The sequence below is a fragment of the Chamaea fasciata genome, unplaced genomic scaffold, assembly GCF_029207755.1.
Source record: "Chamaea fasciata isolate MVZ Bird 193981 ecotype frontalis unplaced genomic scaffold, bChaFas1.0.hap1 SCAF_5, whole genome shotgun sequence".
In the NCBI taxonomy this organism is placed as follows: domain Eukaryota; kingdom Metazoa; phylum Chordata; class Aves; order Passeriformes; family Sylviidae; genus Chamaea; species Chamaea fasciata.
Window position 1 is genome coordinate 71,456,644 of NW_027094090.1, and position 25,127 is coordinate 71,481,770.

The 25,127-nt window shown below is 39.7% G+C and overlaps 1 protein-coding gene across 4 annotated transcripts in view; it reads right to left on the minus strand.

Moving 5' to 3' along the window:
- Window positions 1–4,749: 4,749 nt before the first annotated feature.
- The window catches only part of PDE3A (phosphodiesterase 3A), a 225,572-nt gene continuing 205,194 nt past the window's right edge, over window positions 4,750–25,127 (minus strand). For all 4 annotated transcript variants that reach the window (XM_066184421.1, XM_066184422.1, XM_066184423.1 and 1 more), the window contains exons 12-16: window positions 24,196–24,395; window positions 22,526–22,729; window positions 20,956–21,111; window positions 17,341–17,581; window positions 4,750–13,976 (exon numbers count right to left, since the gene is read on the minus strand). In XM_066184421.1, coding sequence (XP_066040518.1) covers window positions 13,729–13,976; window positions 17,341–17,581; window positions 20,956–21,111; window positions 22,526–22,729; window positions 24,196–24,395 — 1,049 coding nt within the window. In that variant the 3' untranslated portion in view covers window positions 4,750–13,728. The remainder of the gene's footprint in view (window positions 13,977–17,340; window positions 17,582–20,955; window positions 21,112–22,525; window positions 22,730–24,195; window positions 24,396–25,127) is intronic.

Below are 25,127 nucleotides of genomic sequence, written 5' to 3' on the forward strand. Positions count from 1 at the left end.
AAAACTGGCTTTACACAATACTGGATCTGTACTAGTTTTGCATGACCTTTAATCTTCACTGCTGACCTTGTTGCTTTCAAAGATTTCTGACACAAATTCCACTTACTCTGCCACTGGTAACCTTTACCACACTGTCCTTTAAAATAAGGGGAGTTTCATTATCAGATTCGTAAATTTGTTATAAAAATCCCTTAATCCCGCAGTCTTCCAACACCCCATTATGCTACAGATTGTATTGATAACCACCAGTCTTGTCCTCCACACTTACAGAAAAATACCTACAGGCTGGTTTTATGTCCTTTAGAAAGCAGCAGTGCTTTGAAGAACAAGACCCACAAGATTTAGTGCAATCCTCTCATCTTTCCTGGATTTTTGGTTCATTGTAAAATCTCAGTATCAGGTTTTTACCACAGCTAGTCTTTTACTGAAATTTCCTTACAGAGCCTTTTCTGATTTTATATAGGTGTTGATATCTTGACTGGAACTTCCCAGAACCACTCAGGGGAGGCATTTTCCATTACAGAAATTTTTCTTACACATCCAGAGGAGTGTCACCATTTGTTTATGAACTAATTATTGCAATTCCTCAGAAATGACCATACTTATGTCCTCCACAATGCTTTACAAGATGCTCAGAGTAAGTTAATACTGGATCCTCTCTAAAATTCACTAAATTAACCCGACAGAAAAGAAAGTCTCATCCAGGTATGAATTTCTTAGTCTTCCAGGCCTTGCAGGCCATGGATGTCACATGGAAAGCAATGCAGTATATTGCCTACCATAATCCACTACCAAGGACTGAGACATGAAAAACAAATCACTGCCAGTTTTAATACTGGACATGACACCTCTTGCTTGTCACTTTTCAGTGCCTCCCACAGCACAATGACACAAAACCCACTGGAAGCTTGCTAGACAATCAACCAGACAAGAAAGGTTTTGCTTTCCTATAGTCCTAAAAGAAATTGCCTACTTATATATTCTGTGATTGGAACAAAGCCCTTGAAGCAGCTACAGGACAAAGAACCAGACTGAAGCTTGTTCCTTCAGGTCTGATTTCTATACATTCCCACTTTGTATTAGTTACACGAAATTAGAAGCCAGACCACCTTCATTTCAAAAGCACAGGTTAAGGTAATTACACTTACAAAGTCTTGTCTAGCCAGAGTGAATAGCTGTGACAAGTGTGATCTTCATACTTAGGCCCACCATTATACTGACAACACAGCAGGTTTGTGGGCCAGTCTTTAGAAACATGAAATGTTTTCCTTTCTAAAAGACACCAGAAAAAAAAAGGTATTCCAACAGAATGCATTTTCAACTGCTAGAAGGAAAATGCTCGTTAAAAAAAGCAAACCAAAAGGCATAAACAGGATTAGGATATACCACACCGCCTCAAAATCTGAATTTAAGTGATTCCTGTAGTCCAATAGAGAATACATTTGCAACCCTTAATATTGTGCTGCAAAGCGAAGTCATCCACAAACTCTTGGTGGAATGAGTCTTCAACTACTCTCATTGAGACTTGGCCAAATGCTCTTTTAATATTTTATTTTTGCTAACATGTAAATGCTCCAACCCTGAGCCACTCTGTATCTGGACTGACCCAGAGGAGAGCCAGTCACGACAGCAGTTGCTGTAACTGTAATTACTTTCAGTCAATGACAGGTAGAAAGAGGGAAGACATTTGCAGTTAGCTAATAAGGCATCCTAGTTTCACTGCCTATAAAATTTTAATTGCTTTATTTATGCTACTCTACTGCTACGGATTATTAATTTCTCGACATTAATTTCCCTCCTCTTTTTGTTGCCTGTCCTAGGAACAGGCTTGGTAAGAATATAAATGAGTAGGAAACCCACTGCCAGAACAAACCTTGGGTGCCTATTCCACATCAAAGAACCAGAGACAAATAATACACTTTGGCTTTAAGAAGCTCTTGGGGATTGCTGGGGGAATTTCAGCCTTGTGGAATTTCTTGTCCAACTATGGACTTACAGATCTATCCTCAAAGAAGAGTTTTCCTACCAAAGGACAGCAAAGCAATAGAAAAATGTTCTAATTACATTTTGAACCTGTCTAAATTCTCGTTATTAGGATACACGAAGGTCCTACTGAATAGTCTCTTTACTCTGAGGCACTCATCAAATTATTCCTGATATTTACATTTTCAGCGCCTTGCATGAAACATCAGAAAGAAAAATTTGCAAAAGCAGGAATGGCAGTAAAGGCCTTTCTTTACTGCACCCTGACCACAGAAGAGTATCATATTTTTTGTGTATGCTATCGGTGCTGGGTACCTGAGGCAGTGTTTAGGAGTGTGGTCAATGGCTGTGCTTTACCTTGAAAGCACTCGCAGAAGGTGGCTGATCAGGTAAAATGGCTCAGAGGTTTCCCTTCCTGAATGGTCAGTAAAAAAACCAACCAACTCACCCTCCACACCTCCCTCCTTCTCGCCCACCCCAACTCAAATGAGCCAGACAGGTTTTAATGAGAAAGTAGAAAAGAACTACTATGTATTTTTATACAGCATCGCACTTTGCAAAGGTCCCAGATGGCCCTGTGAAACTTCTTTCTGAGGGAGTGCAACCAACAGGATGAATGAGAAATCCAGTGACGTGACATTCTTCAAGGCAGGAAGCATTTGAACTCACTGGAGGTTTGGGGGGAATTTCTGTGTATAAAGATGTAATAAGAGAAACTGGAACTTGTCCAGCTACCAGAGATTAATACCATTAATCTTAAAAAAGTCCCATAGCACTTAATGAAGATAAGTTCTTTGAAGTAGCTCTAAGCCCAAAGATTTTGCCTAGAAATGTAGAAAGAGAAGGTACAAATAATTGAGCAGAAGAGCTGATTACATTGAAGGTGTTGAATTTGTAGAATATGATGCCTTTGGCAAGAACAGTAATAAACCATCACCATGTGCAAAGGATTGTGAAGGGAAGTAATTCATCAGCGACAACAACAAAAGGCACATTAAATGAAGTCACTGTGCAGATGGAACAGGAATCTTCTGCTGTGTATTTCCTGGCTGAAGAGCAAGCAGGTGCTGCAGCAACCTTTTATCTATATCAGGCTTCCAAACCATTATGCCTGTGTCTATCCCAGGTTGTTTAGTGATTATAACTAGTAATCCACATCGGGCGTGACATGAGCCATCAGAACGTCCAGTTAAACTTGAAACTTGCTCGTTTTCTCATGAATTATTGCAAGGTTCTTGGCAGTGAAGCCGTCTAACAAAGTAGTTAGTTTTCACAGCTTCCACTGCAGCATGCCAGGTGCCTGGGAATCCAGTGTGGTTAAAAATTCCCCCTTGGACGGTGTGAGATGGCAACCCCAGATCTACAAACCCCATCAGCCAGGGTAGCACCTGCAAGCTACCCAAGTTACAGTCAAAGCTGTTTGCTCTTCCATCCCTGCATTAATCACTGACAATATCTGGGCAGTCCCTGGTGGCATTGGGTTGATTTCCACAGGGTTTAGGTGAGATAATTGAAGACACATTAAAACAAAGCATTGCTAAACAAAACACCAAGAGCTCTCTGAGAACTGTGCTTGTAGTGAAACACTTCAAGTGCTTTTAGGCAACTGGATTTGCCCAAGCAATTGAGAGTAATTTGAACACCTGGAAAATGCAACATTTAATTGAGCTGCTAGAGGCTGTGCGTCATGGCCTCCTTTATGTTTTAGCAGAACCCCAGGAGAGGCAGGCTCCTGTGTGGTCTCATTAGCAGATTCACTGCTTCTGCCCTGTGTTTTATTGCTCATCTCTTCCCATGGGAACCTCTCGCTGTTTGAAGAGCTCAAAGAGAGAGTTCGGTGATTTTCAGACAAGTGCATTCTTTACCTTGGTAGCCCCTGCTCTTTGGGGTGAGTAGGAAAAGTTTTCCTTTGCTACTCCGGTTGCATTCCTCTCTTAGAATTTTAGCATCAAATAATTACAAGCTACTGAGATATTAAGTGTTTGGGACAGACCAGCTGCTGTCTTAGAAGCAGTTCCCATGGAATAGGTACAAACATATTTTACTTTCCTACTGGCAATGATCCTGACTTATGTCTTCCTAAGCACTGCCTGGTGTAAATTTCCTTAACATTTTTTCCATTCAGAATTTTAGCCAGAGGACAAATAAACTGGGAACAATTTGAAAGCTGACAGCCAGATATGTGGCTGATACTCCTGAGGATTTTAAAATCTGTTAATTTTTCACTTATGGGAAAAGAGGCTTTGAACACATGGTGGATCTAGGCAATTATTATGCAACCACTTCAAATCAATTAGCTGAAGAGCTCTCTAGGTCTTTGATAAAAGTAGGTAGGAAAACTTTAAAAATGGGTAAAATTTTTGACAGCTGTGAGATACTTTTTTGAAATTAAAAACAGTGAGCAAAGACAGTAGCTAGATGTCAATTCTAGCCCACATAAAAGACTAGTAAAATTTTACACTGAAAAATGACAGCATACTTACCAATATAATGGCAAGAAAATTGATTTCACTCACCGATGTTCCACTTTAACAGATTACTTCTATGATTAATATGGGAAACTGTTAAGGTAACACATTTCATTTTTCTCTGGAAGCATCAGTCACTCTGCATTGCTGTGGCTGAATGCTGCCATGTAATACTGACCACATTCAGTCTGTATGGTCCATATTCATTGGATTGAGTAGTACACTGATGATGGATGCTGGAATACTGGTCATCATTAAAGAAGAACGGTTATGATGAGGCTTTCCACAGATCGGTTGAGTCACAAAGTATTTAACATGGGATTTATTAGTAATCTGAACCAAAGTGCAGAATTCAGGTAAAAGTCTCAGGAAATCGGATACCAATAAACATGACCTTGGGGCAGTAACACATACCAAGCAGGGCTGGCAGCTAAAATGGTAATTCAGTACATACAAGCTTTCACTGGATTTGAATCAGAGTCTAAAGAGGGTACAAGTCATCTGTAGTCTGACACCTAAACTTGAAACTGGGCACCGAAAGCAATTTTGTTCAATAAAGGAAAACAAAACACAGCCAACAGGATACCACAGAATTATATTTATGTTGTACATTTGTCTTCACATTGCAACATCCACATTGTTCATTTTGTGACAAGTATTTCTAATAATTTTGAATACATATTTACTGTATAATACATTTTACCAAGAGGCACTTCCAGTAATTCTGGCAAAAAGGAGCTTCATTATAGTGTCTAACTTACAAAACAGTAAAAATAAATAATGTTTATCTAAAAGATTTTTTTTCCTGTACAGAATCTATTTTGTACAAAACATTTATCAGCCATTAACTAAATCACTTAACAAATACTTGTGAAGAGAATATATTAAGTATTGCTACATGTATCGAGTGCAAGATACTAGTGAAAGGAAAAGAATTATTCTGTTTATGAAAATCACCTAAAAATACAAGGCCTTGTTCCTGAAGTGTTTAGAAAGGAGAAGCTTGGTTACAACAATATTGACAATATATAAATATAAATTAACGTATGTAGTACTTAGTGAAAAGAACACTGTGTTAAAAACTGGCGTGTACAAATCCTAAACAAGATGGCACTTTTCTGCATTGCCACTTTGGCTGGCAGTTATTTTTTAAAATATTGCTTCAAAAGAATTATAAAGGTACACAAAACCCTTTTCAAATAGAGCCGTATAAAATTACACCCCCTCCACCTTTTTCTCACCTTTTGAAGTGAAAAAAAATCAAGGAGGGATTAAATTTCTAGTACACGAGTGATTTGTGGAAACTTGCTACTATAGCTGAGCCTGAATAAGCATCATTAAATAATTTCAACCCAAGGTCTCAGGCCAGGATAGGATGTGAGATGACCAAATTTCTCAGTAATTCCTGAAGTTTCCTGAAAAGAACTTTGTCCGGCCAGTTGTCAATTTTAAAATAAAAAATTTGTATCATTTGGCCTGCAAGTCTGGTGGGGGTCAAGTGCTTCAATTATATTGGCACACCCAAGATTCTAATTTAGAAAGGGTTGTAATCTTGCTAGGTTAATTTCTTGATTGCTTTACCAAAATGGGATTTTTAATTTTTTCAGTCACGTCTTCTACACGATATATATAGTTGCATATTGTTACCTAGACAGGCCAAACTGTATTGGAAAAGAATTATTTTTGGAAGGTATTTCTTCCACAACTGGAAGGCAAAGGTGAAAAAATGTTTTTGTTGGAAAATATCCTAGATGTTCTTCTATCAAAAGCACTAAAAAGAAAAAAAAAAACTGCCACCCATCAGTGAAAATGTTAATCTGTTATACAAACGTAACCGACAGTATGAATCACGGCTTTTTAAGAAGTGAACTTAAATTACTTTCCATCATGCAAACATCTGATATTGATTATTTAAGAGAAGAAGACTTAACTTGAGAAAAGCAATGACCAAAAGTACGCTGACATGGTTGAAATATTAAAGATATCATCAACATCACATAGCAGTTATTCAGGTTGCCTTTGATCTTTTGGGACACCACCTGCAGTACTGCATCAAGGTTTACACACACTTACTAATCAACATTTTGCATTCAAATACAGGTTTTTGTTGTGTTTCAGGGTCAGGCAGGAATTTTGAAAAGGAAAGTCAGCTTTAACAGACTTTAGCAGGCTTTCTACCTAAAGCAGTATGTACACACATGGCAAACCCCTCACTGTTTTCTCTCTGACCAGATCACAGAAATTTTTTATCATTTTTTTTTTTAGGAAAGCATGGGGGGGAAATGACTAGGGTCAGAGGAGAAAAAAAAAGCAACACCAAGACCTCCCAATTCCTTTAAATAAATACTTAAAAGCAAAGAGCAGTTGCTAATTCACATCAATTGTTTCTAAGCATTCGCTGCAGTAGAGGAAGACAGCATTGAAAATGAGCTATTATTTGATCTGATTTCTATGGTTTTGCCTCAGAACGAGAGAATTCAGTCATAAAAGGACACATGGCCTGCAGCTGTGGCAGAGTCCCTGCTCTTATGCTTCCACACAGAAAACAGAAATATTTGTGTTTTCCCAACTAATTCACTGCTCAGATACACCTCTTTCCACATCTGCAGATTTCTGTGGTGCTCCCTGGAGCACAAAGACTCCCCGTGGCATCCAGGGCAGGACAATTCTCCTCTGCTGCCCCATTCCCACATCTCAGACATACTACACACACAGCTTGGGAAGCAAGGAACCTCTGGCACAGACCAGCGACCTGAAAAGCTCAAACAATTTTTTTTTTTTTAAAACTCCTCTTGCACCAAGCAAAGTTTTCCTTAATGAAGGAGAATTAAACAACTTGAGTCAAAAATTCTTCTTGATTTACTACATCCTTCTGCCTGACAGACCACATCCAAGGCCAGTTGGTTTGACCTGAACTCACCAGCAGTTTTACACGAGCAAGCACTTGGGGGAATGTCTGCATGCACCTCAAGTGACACTGCAGGGTTTCAGACTGCACAGTGCTTATCAAAGTATTGTGAACTGGCTCGAGCTCCTGCCCCCTTTTGTCATTTTGAAAATGAACTCTCCAGAAATACACCAGCGCTGTTCTGTTCCCAGGCTCCCGAGGAGCTTGCATTGTCCCAAAAGCTCAGGCAGGTGCTCACTCAGGTGACATCTGCATCCTGCTGAGGTGGTGTGGTGCATTTTTCATCAAAAGTACACCTGCCTGCCAGGAAAATCCCACTAATGGCCTCTGAATGAATCATGATTAGGTTGTAAATTGAGAATAATTCTCACACTGCTCCCTCCAACACTCAATAACTCAATAACTCCCACAGCAGGGGCTAAACCCTGCTTTGATTTACCTGCAGAGGAATGCTGTTTTGCTAAAAGAAAGTGACGAAATTCAAAGAAAGATTTATCATAATAAATTGCTCTCAGAAGTACTGGTGCTATTTTTGCTCTAAATCAAAGTTTGACTCCAATAGTCAATAATTTTGCAAGCTCTTCCAATGTGTCTTAAGACAGCTGTCACCTAATTTCTCTTATTATTTCATCCGTTCAAAATCACTTAACATGTATTTTTCTGCAAGATCCCTGGGCATTCTTACTTGTTGATTCACTGAAAAATAAGAAAAAGATTCCCCCACTCTAATTAATGGGAGTAATTATCTTCTCTTTAACGCTGCTGTAATTTTGACTAATATTGCAACATCAAACAGCAACTGAACTCCCAGAAACTGTACGTTTACTTCATTTCAGCAGGGTTACATTTGCTTTAGGAAGAAATGGAAAATAAATTTTGTTTTATAAAATCTGTTTGATGCTGCACTATGATTTCCTTTTCTCTTCCCCACAAAATGCTAGTTTGACTTCCTTCCTGCATCTGTACAGCCCCATCAGCTCAAGGACTGATTACCCCAGGTCTGAGCTGTCAGCTGAGGAATAGCCAAGTTGTAATGCCAACATCCAGGGCTGAGGCTGGGGAGAGCAGGCAACCCTTAGTGCCTGCAGAGAGGTGTATTCTTCACTCTGGGAACATGCTTTTGTCTGACCTTCTGCCCATGAGGCCCTGGGACACTCAGCAACTTCTCATCCTTAAACTGAAACCTTCTTTCCTCAAACACGCAGTGCTGGAACATCTCGATCGTGACAGGAGTTAGGAATACTTCGCACAAATACTTCATCAACAGCCAGGACCAACCACAAACCTTTTGCTGCATTAGACTTATGGGTAAGCTTTCAAAAATGCTTAGGGTTCATTTTGAAAACTGACAAAATTCTCTAGGATTCCAAGTCTAGCTAGGCTCAGGTTGCTGACAGCTACCCCACACCTTCTCAGCTCACAGATCAGCAGCACTGGATGCCCACACAGAGTCCCTACAGGTTCTGCCACTGACTGATGCTCAATTTGGCAAGATGCTTGCCTTCTTCACACTGCATTCCACTTTCCAGGGAATTTCTGAAGAAAGATGGGGCCAGAATTTCAGAAAAAAAAATTCTAGCAAAAAAGCAGACAGAAATTTAGAATTTTTTAAAGAAAACAAATGAACTTAATGTCCAGCATGGAATGGATAGAGAATGGGACTTGGGAGCACAATTTGCTCAGATGCCAAATGGTACCTTTAAAAGCAACTATTTGAACCTCTGTAGCCTTAATTTTCTTGCAGATTCAGACCACCAGGATCTTAAGGAATTCTAACAGTGGTACACTAATGGTAAAGCCCTAAATCCATCTTTAGGCTAATGACAATGCAGAGAGAAGTTCACACATGATGTCAGAATAAAAACTGATGAAAAACTATCCTTGCATTATTAACAAAAGCATTCTCAAATTACATCTACCCTGGGAACTACATCTACCCTTTCCTGCCACAATACCATGTTTGCTATGAGAACCAGCACCCTGCACGATGTCACCGGGGAGGCCTTTGGTGACACACAGCTTTGTATGAAAGATTTCATTCACAGATGAAGGCCATCCAAAATCCTGCCAAGAGCACAGTAAAATCCCTTTGCCCTAGATTGTTGCAACTCCTGATGCACAGATTGCAACATCTCATCAAACACCGTCTTCCTGCTGGAGGAAGTAGATGATTTTCAGAGACAAGTGTCAAAATGCTCTGCACATTAGCTAAAAAAACCCAAGATTTTAAAATTAGAACATAAATATAGAACATGGTAAACTATAGCTCTTTGAACACGAGGGAAACTATTGTTTTTAGACACACCATTTTTGGTTTCTTAGAAGCTAAAGTCTTACACGCCTCCTAGAAGAAAAGGTAATTAAATAGTTTGGGGCTTTCACACTGTACCTCTAGGTGTTCCCTCTGCAACGCAAGAATAATGAGAGAAGTTACATTCCATGCTAAACACCATATGGCTACCAACAAAAGTGCCAATATAAAGACAAAAGTGTTTACATGTGATTGTTATGTGACACACAGAGTCGTCCTGTCGCTGCACTGGGAGCTGCAGGGAGTGCAAAAGCCTCGTATTTCAGGCAAACTTCTAGACTAGAGGAGAACAGGATCAGACAGCAAGTGCCATTAAAGTGAGAAAAACAAAATATCCAAATGGAAAAAATTATCTAGCCTTTCTCTTCCTGTTTCTAAAGAACAGAAAACTAAAGTACTTTGGGTTTGCCACTGCAAAACACTGTTTAAGTGGGGGTTACTTTCTTTACATGTTGCTTTACATATGGTATATACCAGGAATTCATATCAACATTGTAAAAATCCCACCTAAAACATGAGCATTTTGCTGATTGAAAACAATTAATTTTCTTTTATTTGTTTTTCCTTCCTAAAATATTATCACGGGCTGTGGTTTATTTGGTGCTTGCAACACCAAAGGACTACACAAAGTGGAAACCCTTCAAGATCTGCCTCCAAAAGGCTGTTGTAAATGCAGGTGGAAAAGTTTTGCATCCTTTGGACTAGAAAGTATTATAAAGCCCCCATAAATTACCTAATTCATTATCTATGAACCCCAAAGCACAAAAAAAAAAAAAAGTTTTCACATTCTTGAGATAAAATATCTCTGGTATTTTCTTTTGTGTTATATCTAAGACAACCTGGAGATTTCCTGATCATTGCCTGCCAGACATGCACTTCAGAGACTGAGAATCAGATTCATAAGGAGGGACCATCTTCAGAAATTAGATTACTAACTATTTGGAGTGGGGAAAAAAAAGTCACCTCTTACCAAGCTGAGCACTCGCAGCTACTTCAGCTTCTTCACTGGAATTTCTTTCAACAGTCATTCTCATTTTAAGTCTGTCAGCAGTTTCTTCACCATAAAGGTCCAGTTCAATGACTGTTCCCACGAACAGGCTTGGGTAGCAATGCTGTATCAACTTCTAACAGCTGCCTTGGCAATGCAGAAAAACAAATTAGAAGCTGACACTAATTTTACCTAAGGGCAACCAAAAACCAACTAGAACAGTATAATGGTTTCATTTCAGTATATTTTTAGGTAAGTTTTCTTAGTTATTCTTAGTTCTCTTCAACCCTATGTATGCCAGTTTAAAGGAATATGTGAAACCCTACTTACAGGATTTTGCCTCATTCTTGAATGTTTCTTCGTAATCCTATGAACTGGGCACCCACTAACACTTGCTGCAATAGAGTTTTTTCATCTTCCAACAAAGGCAATATAAAACCCAGTATTAAAATCCAGTAGCAGTGATTATGCACTGAAAATGAAGAAAGAAGTGCTTGGAGATGTGACATATTAAAGCATCTCTGTAAGTTTAATTTTTCAAGGACAGAATGAGGCATAATAAATCCTTCTCATATTATAAGGTATGCATATCACTTGTACAAGAAAAGCCCAAATAATATGATCAAAGTGACTGAAGAGATATGAAAACAATGCAAGCTGGAATTGGTGGAGACTTGCTGAGATCTTGGAGACAACTCTTTTCTTTCGAATGAATTCTGCTATGTCCCTTCCCTTTAAAATAGCAGTGGGATTTGGATCTTTGCTTTCCTGATTTCATTGGAAAACACTCCCTAAATCTTCCTGCTGATAGGAGCATTCAGAACCCTTCTCCAGTAACTCTGCTGAAAGGCAAACACATTTTCTACAGGTAAGAGTAGGATAGGGCAATATCAGGCAAATGCAACCAGTAAAAACCCCAAATCCTCTTTTAAGCAAAACCTCATTCTGACAGAAACACAAAGCAAGAAGGAACTCTGAAGTGATAACAACAGGTGATTGGCTTTGATAGAGAATGTTTTCCAACATTTTGGGGAGGTGTCAACAGGATCACGAAATTTGGTGAATGTGTAACAACAGCAAAAAGTGATGGGTGCAATTACAGAAACTTAATACAGAAAGGACTTCTACAAACTCTACCTTTCACAAGGAATCTTACCCTCACAAGCAGCCCTCTTCTTGGTAGTGGGCTGCAGAACCAAAGTAGAAAAAGCATACATAGTCAAAGGATTTTTGAGAGATACTGAAGGTTATATATATATATAACTCTGTCTGTGGGAACAAGTCTCTAAATTGTGGGGTACTAGTTGGTGCTGCCAGTCCCCAAGAGCGTTAATATTCTAAAGCCTTGATCCTGTAGACCACTGGTTTCCCAGAAGGGTCTATACAAATTACTCAAGACTTATTTGTGGGGTTTGGAAATGGCTATAAAAATGTTTTTGTATTTATTTTTTAAAAAATTATCTTTACAAAACAACTTTTCCCTTTTTTTCTTTTTCTTTTTTCTCTCAAAGATATAATTATCTACAGGAACCCATAAAAATTTTTCCATATTTACATCTAGATAGCTAATCATTGACAAATATACCATGAAATAAAATATTGAAAGTGAATACCCAACCTTTTAAATAGACATTTGGCTCACAGCATAAACAATAGAGAAAACAAATGAACAAAACAACAACAACAACAACAACAAAGATCGGCTGTTCTTACAGGCTTGATCTTTTTCTTTCTCCCTCTCAAAAAAAAAAAAAAAAAAAAAAAAAAAAAAAAGAAGAAAGAAAGAAGGAAAAAAGTATAATGGTGGGATCAAACATGCTGCTTCTAAGCAGAATACCAGCAACAAACTGCTCCCATCCAGCACCTCACACTGAAAACCCAAGTTCTCTGAAGCTCATGTGAGTGGTTGCTGGCCCATGCAGGACTGGCACCTGTCCCCCATGCAGCTCCTGATGCACCCTTTGCCTTTTTCTGGGGAAGGCCATGGCCCCCACGCTCCCTTTGCTTTCTCTCACAACAGTTTAGCTTTGTTCTTAAATGATGCATTTGGTCGTTGATGCCCAGAGGGTAGGGCAGGGGGTGAGGACAGAAGAGGACAGAGTGCCTGCAGCTCCCCGTTTGCTCCTGCCCAAGCGCGCGTGCTGACCCCACACAGCCCTTCATGCCCGCAGAACCACAGGGAGGGCATCTCCAGGGGAAGAGATTGCTGTGCCATGCAGTTCCCACTTTGGGAATAGCCCTCCTGGTATATCCCTTTTGCCAGCAAGTCCAGGAGGTGCTGAGGAGGAGGAGGAGGAGGAGGACGTGGTGCCAGCACAGCTGGGCAGGGCCAGAGCAGCAGCCTGGGCCACTGCTGCCCACAGCTGGAGTACAAACTGGGGTTGGCGGGCTACGGGAAAGCAAAGCTCCTCAAAATTGTTCCCTTGCAGGCACGAATTCTCTCAAATTCTGGCCTTCTGTTTGTTGTGGTACGCTGGGACATGCGCTACAGCTAGAGTGGTAAGAACTCAGACCACGCTGTGTTTCCTCACATCCACTCACACTTGCAAACACCCCCTCACTCACACATATGTGTTGGCAGGATATATCAGCATTCACGTAAAGCTTTGGAACTTTTATCCCTCAGCATTAAGAGCAAAAGCTACTTAACTGGTACCTTACTGTTAACTGCAAATGTGCTTCAGAAGCAGCATTTCCTTAGATAACTTTCTCCTGTAAATATCACAGTGACCATAATATATCATTAAATGTATTTTGCTGAAGTGTGCAGCCAATAACCCTGGCTATATATATATATATATATATATTTATATATATATATATTTATATAATTCCACCCACCCCCAAATCTGTTCAAAGAAAGTCTGTAAAGCCGGTGTTGCAGTGTGAAAGCTTCCTTGAGCATAGGAGTTTAAACAATGTACCTCACCATAAAAAGGAAAGAGAAACAAATTAACAGCTGTAGGCGCATTATCCCATACTTCTACAGTGTTGTGTCTAAATGCTGTGCTGGCTTGAGAAAGAGTCTGTGCACGAGTCAATCTGTCTTAAAATACTGCTGTAAATATTGTCATTGGTTTGGTTCTACAGTTGTGTTCTCCTCTTCATCCTTCTTGGCCTTCCCTTTCTCCTCCTCCTCTTCCCTGATGGCCTGGATTTGTTCTGAAGATTGGTGCAGTGGGGATTGCTCCGTGCCTTGCTTCTCTGACCCAGCTAACCTCTCCTCATCCTCAATCACTTTCTGCCACATCTTATGGTTCTGAAGCAGGTGCTGAGTGATCTGACAGTAGATTTTCCTCCTCTTGAACTTCTTCTTTCCTGTAAAACACCACGTGACATTAATGTACTGGTCACTGTTGGAGAAGGAAAAGTGACTGAAGGCATAGGAAGCAGACAGAGTGTACTACGACAGATTTTTAAACCCAAAAATTTAAACAGTGCTAAAATTCAGAAAGCTGTGCCTCTCCAGATCTCAGGGAAAGCAAACTGGTTTCCTGCATAGTTTGAGCCCACGCTTCACCCCATCCCAAGGTTGCACGTTGTGCATGACTCTGCTGCTCACAGTGGTATCTAGTCTTTGAATGATTATGCATAAAACATGTTGCTGAGCTCTTTCTGTTCATTTTCTGTCAAGTTCTTAAAGAGTCTGATCAAAACACAATAAATTCTGTGCCCTCCTCACCCCCAACAGATCCCTGCTGATTGTCCTAGGAAAAAATATAAATCCTGATTTTGTTTCCCTATGTTCCATTTTCAAAGTCATCTATGGTTCCACCATGGCAGTGGAGGTGACCTTGAAGCTTAACCATAATGTTACTTTGGCACCAGCCTGAGCACTCAAAGAGTACTCATACAGCCAAATACTATCAGCGAGCTTGCTTCTGTTTGGTTTTGCGGCACCAGTCCCCTGCTCTCAGCCTATAAAGTGTTTTTGTCCCTGGTGGTTCTCATGGCTCCTGACACAGCTGACATTACAAGTGCTTTGCTGTCTGAAGGGTGTTTTTTTTTTTTTTTCCTGTCAATATAGTCTGTCCAACACAGATTGTTAACTCCTTAGCAATACAAAGTTTGAAAAATTTTCTTGGTCATTAACAGTGCCAACAGCAGTCACAGAACTGAAATAATAAAACCCCTCCAAAGACAAATGCTGTTTTTTCTTTAAAGAAGGTGACGTAGAGGAATGTTTTGTACCAAATAAATTTGCGTGGATTAGTATTTGCAGGTTGCCTAAAGTATGTCTGTGTCAGGATCCAAAATGTTTAGCCCCTGAAGCTTTTGAACTGGAAACAAAGAGCTTTTCACTGAGCATAGACCAAATCCAATTCAATCCTTCATTAGAGGGCCCTTGGTTCCCGGTAGGAAACCTTCAGGTTTAGCACTAATAAGAAGACTCTATCCTGCCAATGCTACAGCAGGACATTCTCTCCTGGGTTTCCCAGGTGACCCCACATCTTGTTGCTCTCTGCAGACACTTGCTGTGGAGTTAAAATTTGTCTGAATCACTAAAGACTGAGTCTGTTTAATTCTTGTACTTTACTTCAGGGAAAGTACATGCTGCTGTACAGTAAAAGAAAAAAAACAACAACAAAAACTTAAGCCTATTTAAGGTAATAACCCTTAAATTTATCTTAACTGCTTCAGTGAATTATCAGGACCTAGATGAAGTGTTTACTGCCACAATTATATTTCTACCTGCCTAAAAGGCATTTTCATCAAAAGATTTTTACCAACATCTACGCCAGTCTCAGTGTCTGTGCATGTGACATCTCAACCTTTTATTGTTTCACTGAGAAAGTTTAGAAAGTCCAAAATTATGTTGATCACAGGTACACATTTCTAAGGAACTAGAGGCTCCTATATTGACACAAAAGATATCACAGAATCCTGAGGAAGATCCCCAGTCACAGAGAATTATGGGAACTGGAAGAAAACAATTTGCCACACATTAGTATGAACAAGGAGCAGACCCCATTTGGTACAGAAAAAGTAGAAAGAATTTGTTGAATATTTCAAAACTTCTGATACATTCGGTTTTCAAGTTTTGAAAAACCATAGTCTAAAAACACCGGGCTGAATACTAAGCTACTGTAACAGGGTAGAATGTAAAAAAGAAAACAGAAGATCACTAAAATCAGTCTGCAATGTGAAAAGGGTTAATAGCGATCAGTGCTTTAACCTGAAAACAGCATTGTTTGACTCCACTAACAGTGATACAGAAGAGGAGTGAATAGAGATATTAGATGAAAGGAAAATAAGGATTTCATAGGAAGTTTAGACACTCCATGGATATATGAGAACATCCTTCATCTTTTTTTTTTTTTTTTTTTTTTTTTTTAATACAGCAGTATCAGTCTCAGGCTTTGGGGTCTGTGTTAATTACCATTTGCATACATTTCCTCCTAGCAGGCACTTCTATAAAGGCCAATCTGCCACAAACATGTGGCTCTGCCTATTACAGAACTGATAGATCATAAGGTGCTAAATTAACCCGTGTGCGTTATATTAATTGATGTTTACGAGATTTTTTTGTGCATGTGAATATGCTAAAAACTTAAAATATGTGCGAGTGCTTGAAAAACAGCAATGATTTCTTAAATACAAACTCTTTACTTCTGGATCTTACTAGAGATAAAAGGTTAATTCTGCACACCAGGAGACAGATTTTAGTTCCACATCCATATGTGACTTACTGCACTCATCAAATCTTTCTCAGCTTTCCCAACAGAAAACGGGGATGATACTTAGGCAGGGCATGAAAGTTTGTGGGAAAGAACAAAAAAAGTGAGGGAAAAAACTATGCATTGATATTTATGATGAGTGCACTTAAGGCTGCTGTTTCCTAAAACTTCTGGATACAGGAGAGACAGAGAAAGATGACTCAGAAGAGGGAAATAAAGGAACAATAGGAAATTCAGAGGGAGAAAGAACATGAAAGAAAGAAAAAGTTAATGCAGAATTAAACTGATAGAAGAAAGTGGTCTACTGTTGAAGTATTTTTTCTTAAAAATCACTTTCCACAAGTTCCTCAAATCTCCTTTCAGGGTAAAAAACTTCCATCTCAGTACAGCAAATATTGTCAAAGTTGCCTTTCTAGAGGAGAGAAAGGAGTATAAGAGCTTTAGTTACTGATTAGCCAAGTGATGCAGCTCCCAGCACACAACACAGCAATGCTCAGTGCCAACTCTCTTCCCACTCTTCTCCATGTTACCTTGAGGAGATTTACATTAAAATGATTCCGTTGTTAAAAACTCTTTTACTGCATCAGAATTTCAGACCCTCATTCTATTATTCCTGTATATCATATTAACTCATGGGAATGATGAGTATTTTCCTTGAAAAATCTTCTCCCAGACATCCTTTTTCAAACTGAAATTCTTGCAGTCTATTAACACCAGTGCTGAAAGAGTCTAGAAAGCCCTCATACACAGACAGATAATCCATTACCAGAAACCCCAACTAAGGTAGAAATAAGTGGTAGATATGAACACACTGGTCCTGAAACGGTGGAGCATCTCCATTAACAGTGTAAGTGGCCACAGCTTCACCAAGGACAGCAAGGACTGACTCACTGTCACTCTGGAGGAAGCCCACGTTTAACCTGGCCATCTCACAGCCTCTGCTTGGTGTTTTGGTCACAACATGGAACCTGTTTCGTTGGGAAATGGAAGTGTCAACCACTTACTGGATTCGGCGTTTTCACAAGTTTCCATTTCTGCTGTTTCTTCCTCTTCTTGCTCATCAGTGTCTCCTGATTCATCGCTGTCTTCTATCCATTTTCCTGGCATCAGCCCCGCTGAGTCATAGGAGTTGCAGAGTGGCCCCACGATGTGAGTGATGAAGGATTCCTGGAGGTGTGCCAGCTGAGGAGCAGAGCGGTCCATGAAAGGACTGATGGGCAGGCCCAGGCTGGCCTCTTCATCACCCTGGAGATGAAAAACACACGTAATTTCCCTGAGCTGCATGAAATGAAACTATGTCACAAAAAGGAGTAAAGAGTATCCAACCAATTAAAGATGCTGAAAGAACAACATCTAAATGCCACCCCGGTGGTTCCACCATGACCTTTCTGCAGTGTCAAAGGGTCAGAGTTACAGTTCTTTTCTTGTGGGAGCTGATACCAACCCACTGCTGATAATATGAATTTAACAAGGATGTTAGTGACTCTGCAGAAGGGTGCCCCTAGCCCCGAACTTGTGTGAAAACTTGAAAATAATTATTTCATTTCTTTCTTCACATTATTTAAAAAAAAAAAAAATCCTGATTGTGTTATTGTTAGTTCACAACAACCTTGTTTACAGGGAATAAGACAACTTCTACAAGACAGGGCTATCTCACCAGACTAGTTTGCTTATTCATTTCATTCTTATTAAAAGTAACCTGGAGATGTCCTCTTGGCATTGGGTCATAAATATTTGTTTCCTATTGAGTATTAGAATGATCCCTATGAAAGCAATGTATGGCATTCACCCGTTCAAAACCAGGAAATCTTTCCCATGAAGCTTTTTGTTAGCTTTTTTGGGGGAGAGACGGAGGCATAAGGTGAGATTTTTCTCTCTCTTCTCATGATGTAAAATAAAGTAAAACTTCATTGCAGAACCAAATCTGATATCCTCAATTCCCAAACACAGCAAAGCTTCTGGTGATATCAGTTTGCTTTCAGCTGGGCAAACATCACAAGACCAGTTACCATCTCCCCCTCAAAAAAATATCTAACCTCCCTAATCATGACTGGTATCTAACTGAATGCTGTAATACAATACAGAGTTCTATATTTAAGGATATAGATTAGAATTTGGAGATACATTTTCAGTTTCCATTATGTATAAAAGTATAAACTTTGCTTATATCTATCTCCTTGTAATGTAAATTTTTCATAAGTAATGGTCTTCATAGCTGACCAACACCCTGTCTGTATCTGTATTTGGTGAAGGTCTTGGACTATGTACAGCAAACATCTCATTTCCTTGTGTTTTGTTTGTTAATTTTATAATAAGCACCCCTGAAATGTTATGCTCAGTGATTAAAAACAAAACATTTTTGTTGACGAAACACTGAAACATGCCATCCATTCTTGAAATAGCAAGCAAATTAAGAGGAGCTGACAGCATGCTCTTTACAGAAACATATCTGAGATTTCCTAGTTGTGAACTGGGAGAAATGCTGACTGTTGAAATGTTTACAAATTCTTTTTTATTGTTCTGGTAAAATAGGATTTATTATGTGAAACATCTTGCAGTGAGGTTTTTTTTTTTAATTCTAATATGTGTATCCTGTCTTCAAATAACTATGCTGGACATGTAAAGAGAAGAAAACATCCTGCAACAATATGGCACAGAATTTTGAATATTTTTATACAACTCATTTTTAATTAGCAGTTTTTATTTATATGGGAGAGAAATTCTTCAAAGGAATTGGTGTTTTTTGTAAGAAAGATATTTCATGATTTTCAAAGCATAGGTTGAATTCACATATGTGTGCTTTTTGATAATACTTCCAAGGAAATTCAAACTTCTCATAAAATTCTCCTTTTTTAGAACATGAAGACTTTTCCAGTTGCAGAAAAAAATCAAATGCTCAAAAGCATAATGAACATGGTTTGATACACCTCTTGTAGAATATTACATTAAAGAAAAATAGATTTTACTAGAGATAATCTAGCTTATCCTCCTTATTGCCAAAAGCAAGTCCAAGAAAGAAAAAGTTCTGTGTTTTGGATCCCATTTCTGAACGATGGAAAATCCTGAACATAGGCTCATACTGTGGAACAGATAATAAAATATCTTCCCACATCTGTATCCTCACAAACTTGATTCACTGTCCAATGCTTTGATGATACAAATATATTGGGACACTTCCCTCTGAAATGACATTTATCAGAAAAAGGAAACTCATTTTATACATCTGATTAACTGCTTCTCTCTGCATGCACGAGTCACCCACATAAGCTATGATCATCACCAGAATTGTAAAGTGCAGTTTGTTGGGACAGTTGTAATGAAGCAGAAAAGCATTTCCTGAAAGAAAATTTGGGACGTGAAGGTTGTTTTGGGACAGAGTTTCTTCATTAAAGAAAAAAATGAACACAAAAATGGAACCAGCTATATTCATACTATATGTAAGGTTCATTGTGCTTTCTTTTCCTTGGGAGATTTGAAAAAAATGAAGAAGCTTCAGGTCAATGCATGAGTTATGTACCTTTCCCTGTCTGTTTATATAATCCAGAAGGGAGCAACAAATCCTGGCCGGATTTTTTTTTATTTCCAAACTGTAAGTGCAGTAAATTTCAGGGAAGTTGAAAAAGCTTTCAAAGGGATTAGTCTGTGACTCCAAGTTATGGCACAGCCTCCCTGAGAAGCCTGTGGATTGTCTTGTTCAGTGATTTAGCCTGTTTGCCTCATCTGGAAAAGACAGGATGTGGAGTTAATTCTGACCAGAACATTCAAAACGTTCCCACTCAGGAAGCAGAGGAATAGTGCAGGAACAGCCCTGACCCTTGCACTCAGCAGGGCTAAATAGGTTATAATGAGAAAAGGTTCAATTAAGGGCTCCCTTACACCTAGAAAGAGAGGAGCAGTGCCTGGCTGTATTCCCAGGTCTTTGTAAATCAGTGTGTGGCTGTCCTCCTTCCTTGTGCCACCAGCATGGCCTTGCATAATTAGGACAATTGTGCTGACAAACCTCTGTGAGCTGGAAGTGTTTTAAAAAGGAAGTGGGCGTCAGGAGCAGATATGGTTGGCCTGTGACAAGCTGAAAGCCAGTGTTACAGTCCTGCTCAGCACACAGAGGTTCTGGTTGTGTGAACAGAGATGTGGCCTGCAGAGAAACTAAAACAATCCCACTGCTCTCCTTAGATCATCTGAACAAGGATGTTGTGTCCACTTCTGGAGACTACATGTCAATGAAAGTGTGAGACTGCAGAGGAGAGCCATGAGAACCAGCTCATGCCATGAAAGAACACAGAAGGAAGGATGAAAACATGATTTGCACTAAAGACCAGGGAAATGACAGCCATGATGACTAACAACAGGGAAAAAAAAAGAGGAAAGGAACACTTGTTCACCATGCCAGTGCTTGTCCACAGTGGCAGACTTGAACACTTCAGCCTGTAGAAACACCATCATCAGAGGTGTCTGAGGACACATCAGAAACTTCAGTGACAAATGGACTTTCACTGGTCCAGCAAAAAAAACAGGATTAATGTAATCTAGCCAACCTCTTCACCCCTATTCTCTGAAATTTCTTCACTCACTGTGTCATGCTTCAGAACACCAGGCATGCAGCTTTGGAATGCATTTACCTGTTCATAAAACTCATTGACGATGCCTTCTGTCCACTGCAGATGCAAGTCTTTGCATTTTGCAGGCCCATTGATGTCAGCCAGTTTGATGCACATCTGGCAAACCAGCAAGCGATCGTTCTCGTTGGTCCAGTCAATTCCAACATCATCGTTCACCTAGGAGACAGGAAAAAGGAAAAATAATGGTAATCCAGGGCAAAAGAGGAAGTTCTGACCTGGGATACTGTACAATATATTTAGCTGTTTAACAAAATCACCAGGATAAGCAGGTGAGCTAACCCCAAGCTGGAATTAACAACATGGAAAAGGAAAACTAAGTGAAAGCCAAGGAACATTGAGTTGAATAATGAGAAGTTGATATTTAGCACATTATGCACCTGTTTGAAAGCACTTACTGGGAAAACAAACAAATGCAATCTTCCCATGGCATTTTTCAAGAAGTTGATACCTCATGGTGTATAAATATAAACTACTGTAAAATACCATGATGGTTTGATTGCAGTGTGAAGATGTGTGTAATGAGCTTATTTCCCTGTTTGATCAAAGTATGGCTGAAACTATTTTCTCCCTTTTTCCTTTTCTCTATTTTTTCCATACCTCTCACAAGAAAAAGGGATACACACTGTCAACTGCTCTAAACTAAAAGCAGAAAGGTTAAGGTTGGGAGGGACATGACTAGCAGGGGAGCAGAAGGAGCTCAGACTTTTATGGATCTAGGGCCTCTCTCCACAGCCTCTTAGAGCCTGACAAAGAGAGATGTAACAGAGAAATGGAAAAAGAAAAACCAAAAAAACAGCCACACATCTGGAGGCTTCAAAGCATCAGCATACAGATCCATCATAAGTAAAGCCACAGGAAAACATTTTATCCGTGTCACCAAAACAGCTAGGAGGTCCTAGGCACAAAACACACTGTTTTGGGGGGTTTCTCACAAGGAACAAGAAGGCAGTACCAGCTCCAAAGGCAGGTATCTAGTTAACATGGCAACAGCTTTGATGGGTGGTGGAGTTCATTAAAATATCTTAATAGGAGGTGATTTCTAGTAACTTAGGTTGAAACTGTGAACAGTTTTTAAGAATGGTTTCTTTCTCAGGGTCGTGATTTTATGGCTTACTGAATGGAGCATGCAGGAAAGATCTTTAGTGACCTTTCTCTGGGAAGAGAAAGGAAAGAAAGGAATTTGATAATACAACAGTATGACTAAGTCAGTAAAAATTCACTTAAAGTAGCCATTATAGAAACTTAGTAATAACACCTTTGATTTTTTATCCCTGAGTGCTTTGCTAATAGGTCTAAAGTGCCAGTGAACAAGACAGCAATGTTGAAAAGTAGTATATAAAAATATACTTAAAACCTTAAACCACTTTCTGTAAAAAAGTAAATATGCATAAGAAGAGAAGCTGTGTCACTAACTTTAAATGAGTAAAACCCAACAGAAGGGCCTGTTTATTATTCAACATTTTACAGCAGCCGAAAGGACATTCAGAGGAAGTAGAAACCCTTTTTGCTGGATGCTACCAAGGCCCAAAATCTTTTCTGACCATTCCCCAGAGATCCAAACTGATCTCACCTTGGCGTTGAATTTGGCGACGAAATCAAAGTGTTTCTTCAGGTCAGTGGCCAGAATGGCCTCGATGACGAGGAAGCGGAAATGCTTGAACTCCACGTGGTCCAGGTTGACCAGGAAGTTGTACTCTGGCCGAGACATGAAGAGGTTCCAGGCAGCAGCAGCGTGGTGGTTCTCCAGCACGGAGCGGTCGTTGTACAGCACCGCCTGCGGGAGCAATGCGGGGAGCTGAGGAACACCTCAGCAAAACCACAGCAAGGGATCGTCCTGTTTCAGGCCACAGGCTGGTGGCTGATATGAAACAGGCGTGTGTGCTTCCCTCACTCTCAGAATTAACTTCACTTAGTGGGTTACTGCCTTTGGTAATTGCACCGGGCGCTGGTGTCCATGTAGGACTGATTCCAAACACAGAAACAAGAGAAACTCCAGTTTGCAACCTGAAAGCACAAACTCAGCCTGACAGATAAGCTAAATTCCAAAATTGGTGAAATCTTCACCATGGTGACTGACAACAGGGGAAAAAAAAAGAGGAAAGGAACACTTGTTCACCATGCCAGTGCTTGTCCACAGTGCAGACTTGAACAGTTCAGCCTGTAGAAACACCATCATCTAACTCTCATGGTGAGAGCAATTCCATTCACAAAATAACAAGAAAATTATTTTTTTCCTATTAATTTATTTTCAAACTAGAGTCAATACATAAAGGCTAATCATCTAACTTCCTTTTCTGATTTTTACAAGCACAGAGCTATAGCACTTGTTTGTTACAATTAGATTTAAAGATAGTACGTGTCTTCTCCTAACCTATTTACCTTGCCAGAGTATCAAAGTTCTCAATCACAGAAATGCATTTAAAGGATGAGAAGCATTACTATCAATTCATAGACACAAACTGATACCAGAACGAGTTCAGGTGACTTGCTCTTGGTGACAGGAAGCTTGGTTGCAAGCTGGGGAGTAAATCTAGAATTTCTGCATACCCTATCTGACCTGCCACCATTAAGATACCTTTTTTTATTTCCTCGTCCCTAGAAGTATTTTTCAGCAGAGTGTGCTGAAGCCAGGCAGGTCAGCCATGAAAAGTAGGGAAGGATAATTAAGCCAATAAACAGTGACTCAGAATTACTGAATTCAATCCTCAGGACTGGCAGCAATTTCTGGGTAATCTAAGACTCAATTCTACATTTGTAATACTGATATTATTTTCCACTCTTTGCCTCCAAATAATTTCATAAAAAGACTGCAGCTGCTCATATTTTATAGAAACAACAGAAAATGTGTTATGATCACGCACAGTTAATCACACTTGCAAAGCACAGTCAACCACACAACTGGGATATTTTATTTTCTTTAATCTTTCTGTGCATTACTTGTTAGAATAATTCTTCCATTCTTCCACAATTACAGATTCTCTATCAGTCAGCAGAGCTTTACCTTCTTCACTGACAGAGTTTATCAGTACCTTTCTTAACAGCTCTGCTAACTGAGGGTGTGTAAGAAGACTCTTACCAGCAATCCCCAAGTGAAGTGATTATTTCTGTCACTTTGACAAGCTGTTTGAAAATATTTGGCAGACTTGTGCTTAATGGCAGCCACAGGCACCACCAGCAAGGAAAAGCTGTCATCAAGACCCTCCAAAAATTGCACAGCAGCACTGCCTGAGATTTATTTACCTGAGGAGCACTCGTTGCTACCAAGAAGGCATTGGTCCTTCCTGGGTGATCATAATCATGCATGGCTGCAGCTACATAAAGAGCCATCAGCTCCAGGGCAGGGATGTTGCCAGCCAGGCACCCATAGCTGTCATCTGTAGGTGTGTATGTCTTTGAAAACACGTAGCCCATATGGCCGTGAGTGATTCCACTGTCAGAATCTGGGCAGAAATAAAGAAATGAAAACAATAAAAAACCCACTGCCACTTTTTCAGTCACCCGCTGTAACAGAAGCAATCAAGCAGGAAGAGGAGCAAGTTTACAGTAAGAAGAAATGCAGCCTGACCTCAATGCTTTCTGTGCCTACGATCCAGTGCAATAAGGCAAACAATTGGAAAGGAACAAATTCTGATCCCACCTGGGGATCTTCCAGCCATCCAGCAAAACCTGTTCTCAAACTACGTAAGTGACAAGCAGTAAGACATGGATTCACAGCCATACTGGGAGTTTTGTGGGGAAACTTGATCTTCCCACTCCTTTCTCTAATTTCTTTCATCATGTCGACAAGTCTATGAGACACTGACAGTCCTTAATGCAATGGACTAGAGTTTATTAATTAAATTACAGTGCATGTTCTCAAACACAAATGTCTAGACTTTGGATCTTTGCTGATAATCCCCTTATCATCCCCTTTTTTAAGCATCTTGAGCATACCTGTCAGAGGCAGATACTGAGATGCTTTGCTAATTTAATCTGAATGACCTTGAATGGATCTTGCATGCAGCTGAACAATGTCTTTCAAATAACAAATGTCAAAAATCCCCAGAAATCGACCCCTTTCGTTCCACCTCACCTAAAAAGCCACTGAAATCCCTTGCTAATAAATTTTTCCAGGAATAAAACCATATAACACCACACACAGAAAAAAAAAAGACTCAAAAATGGAAAAAACT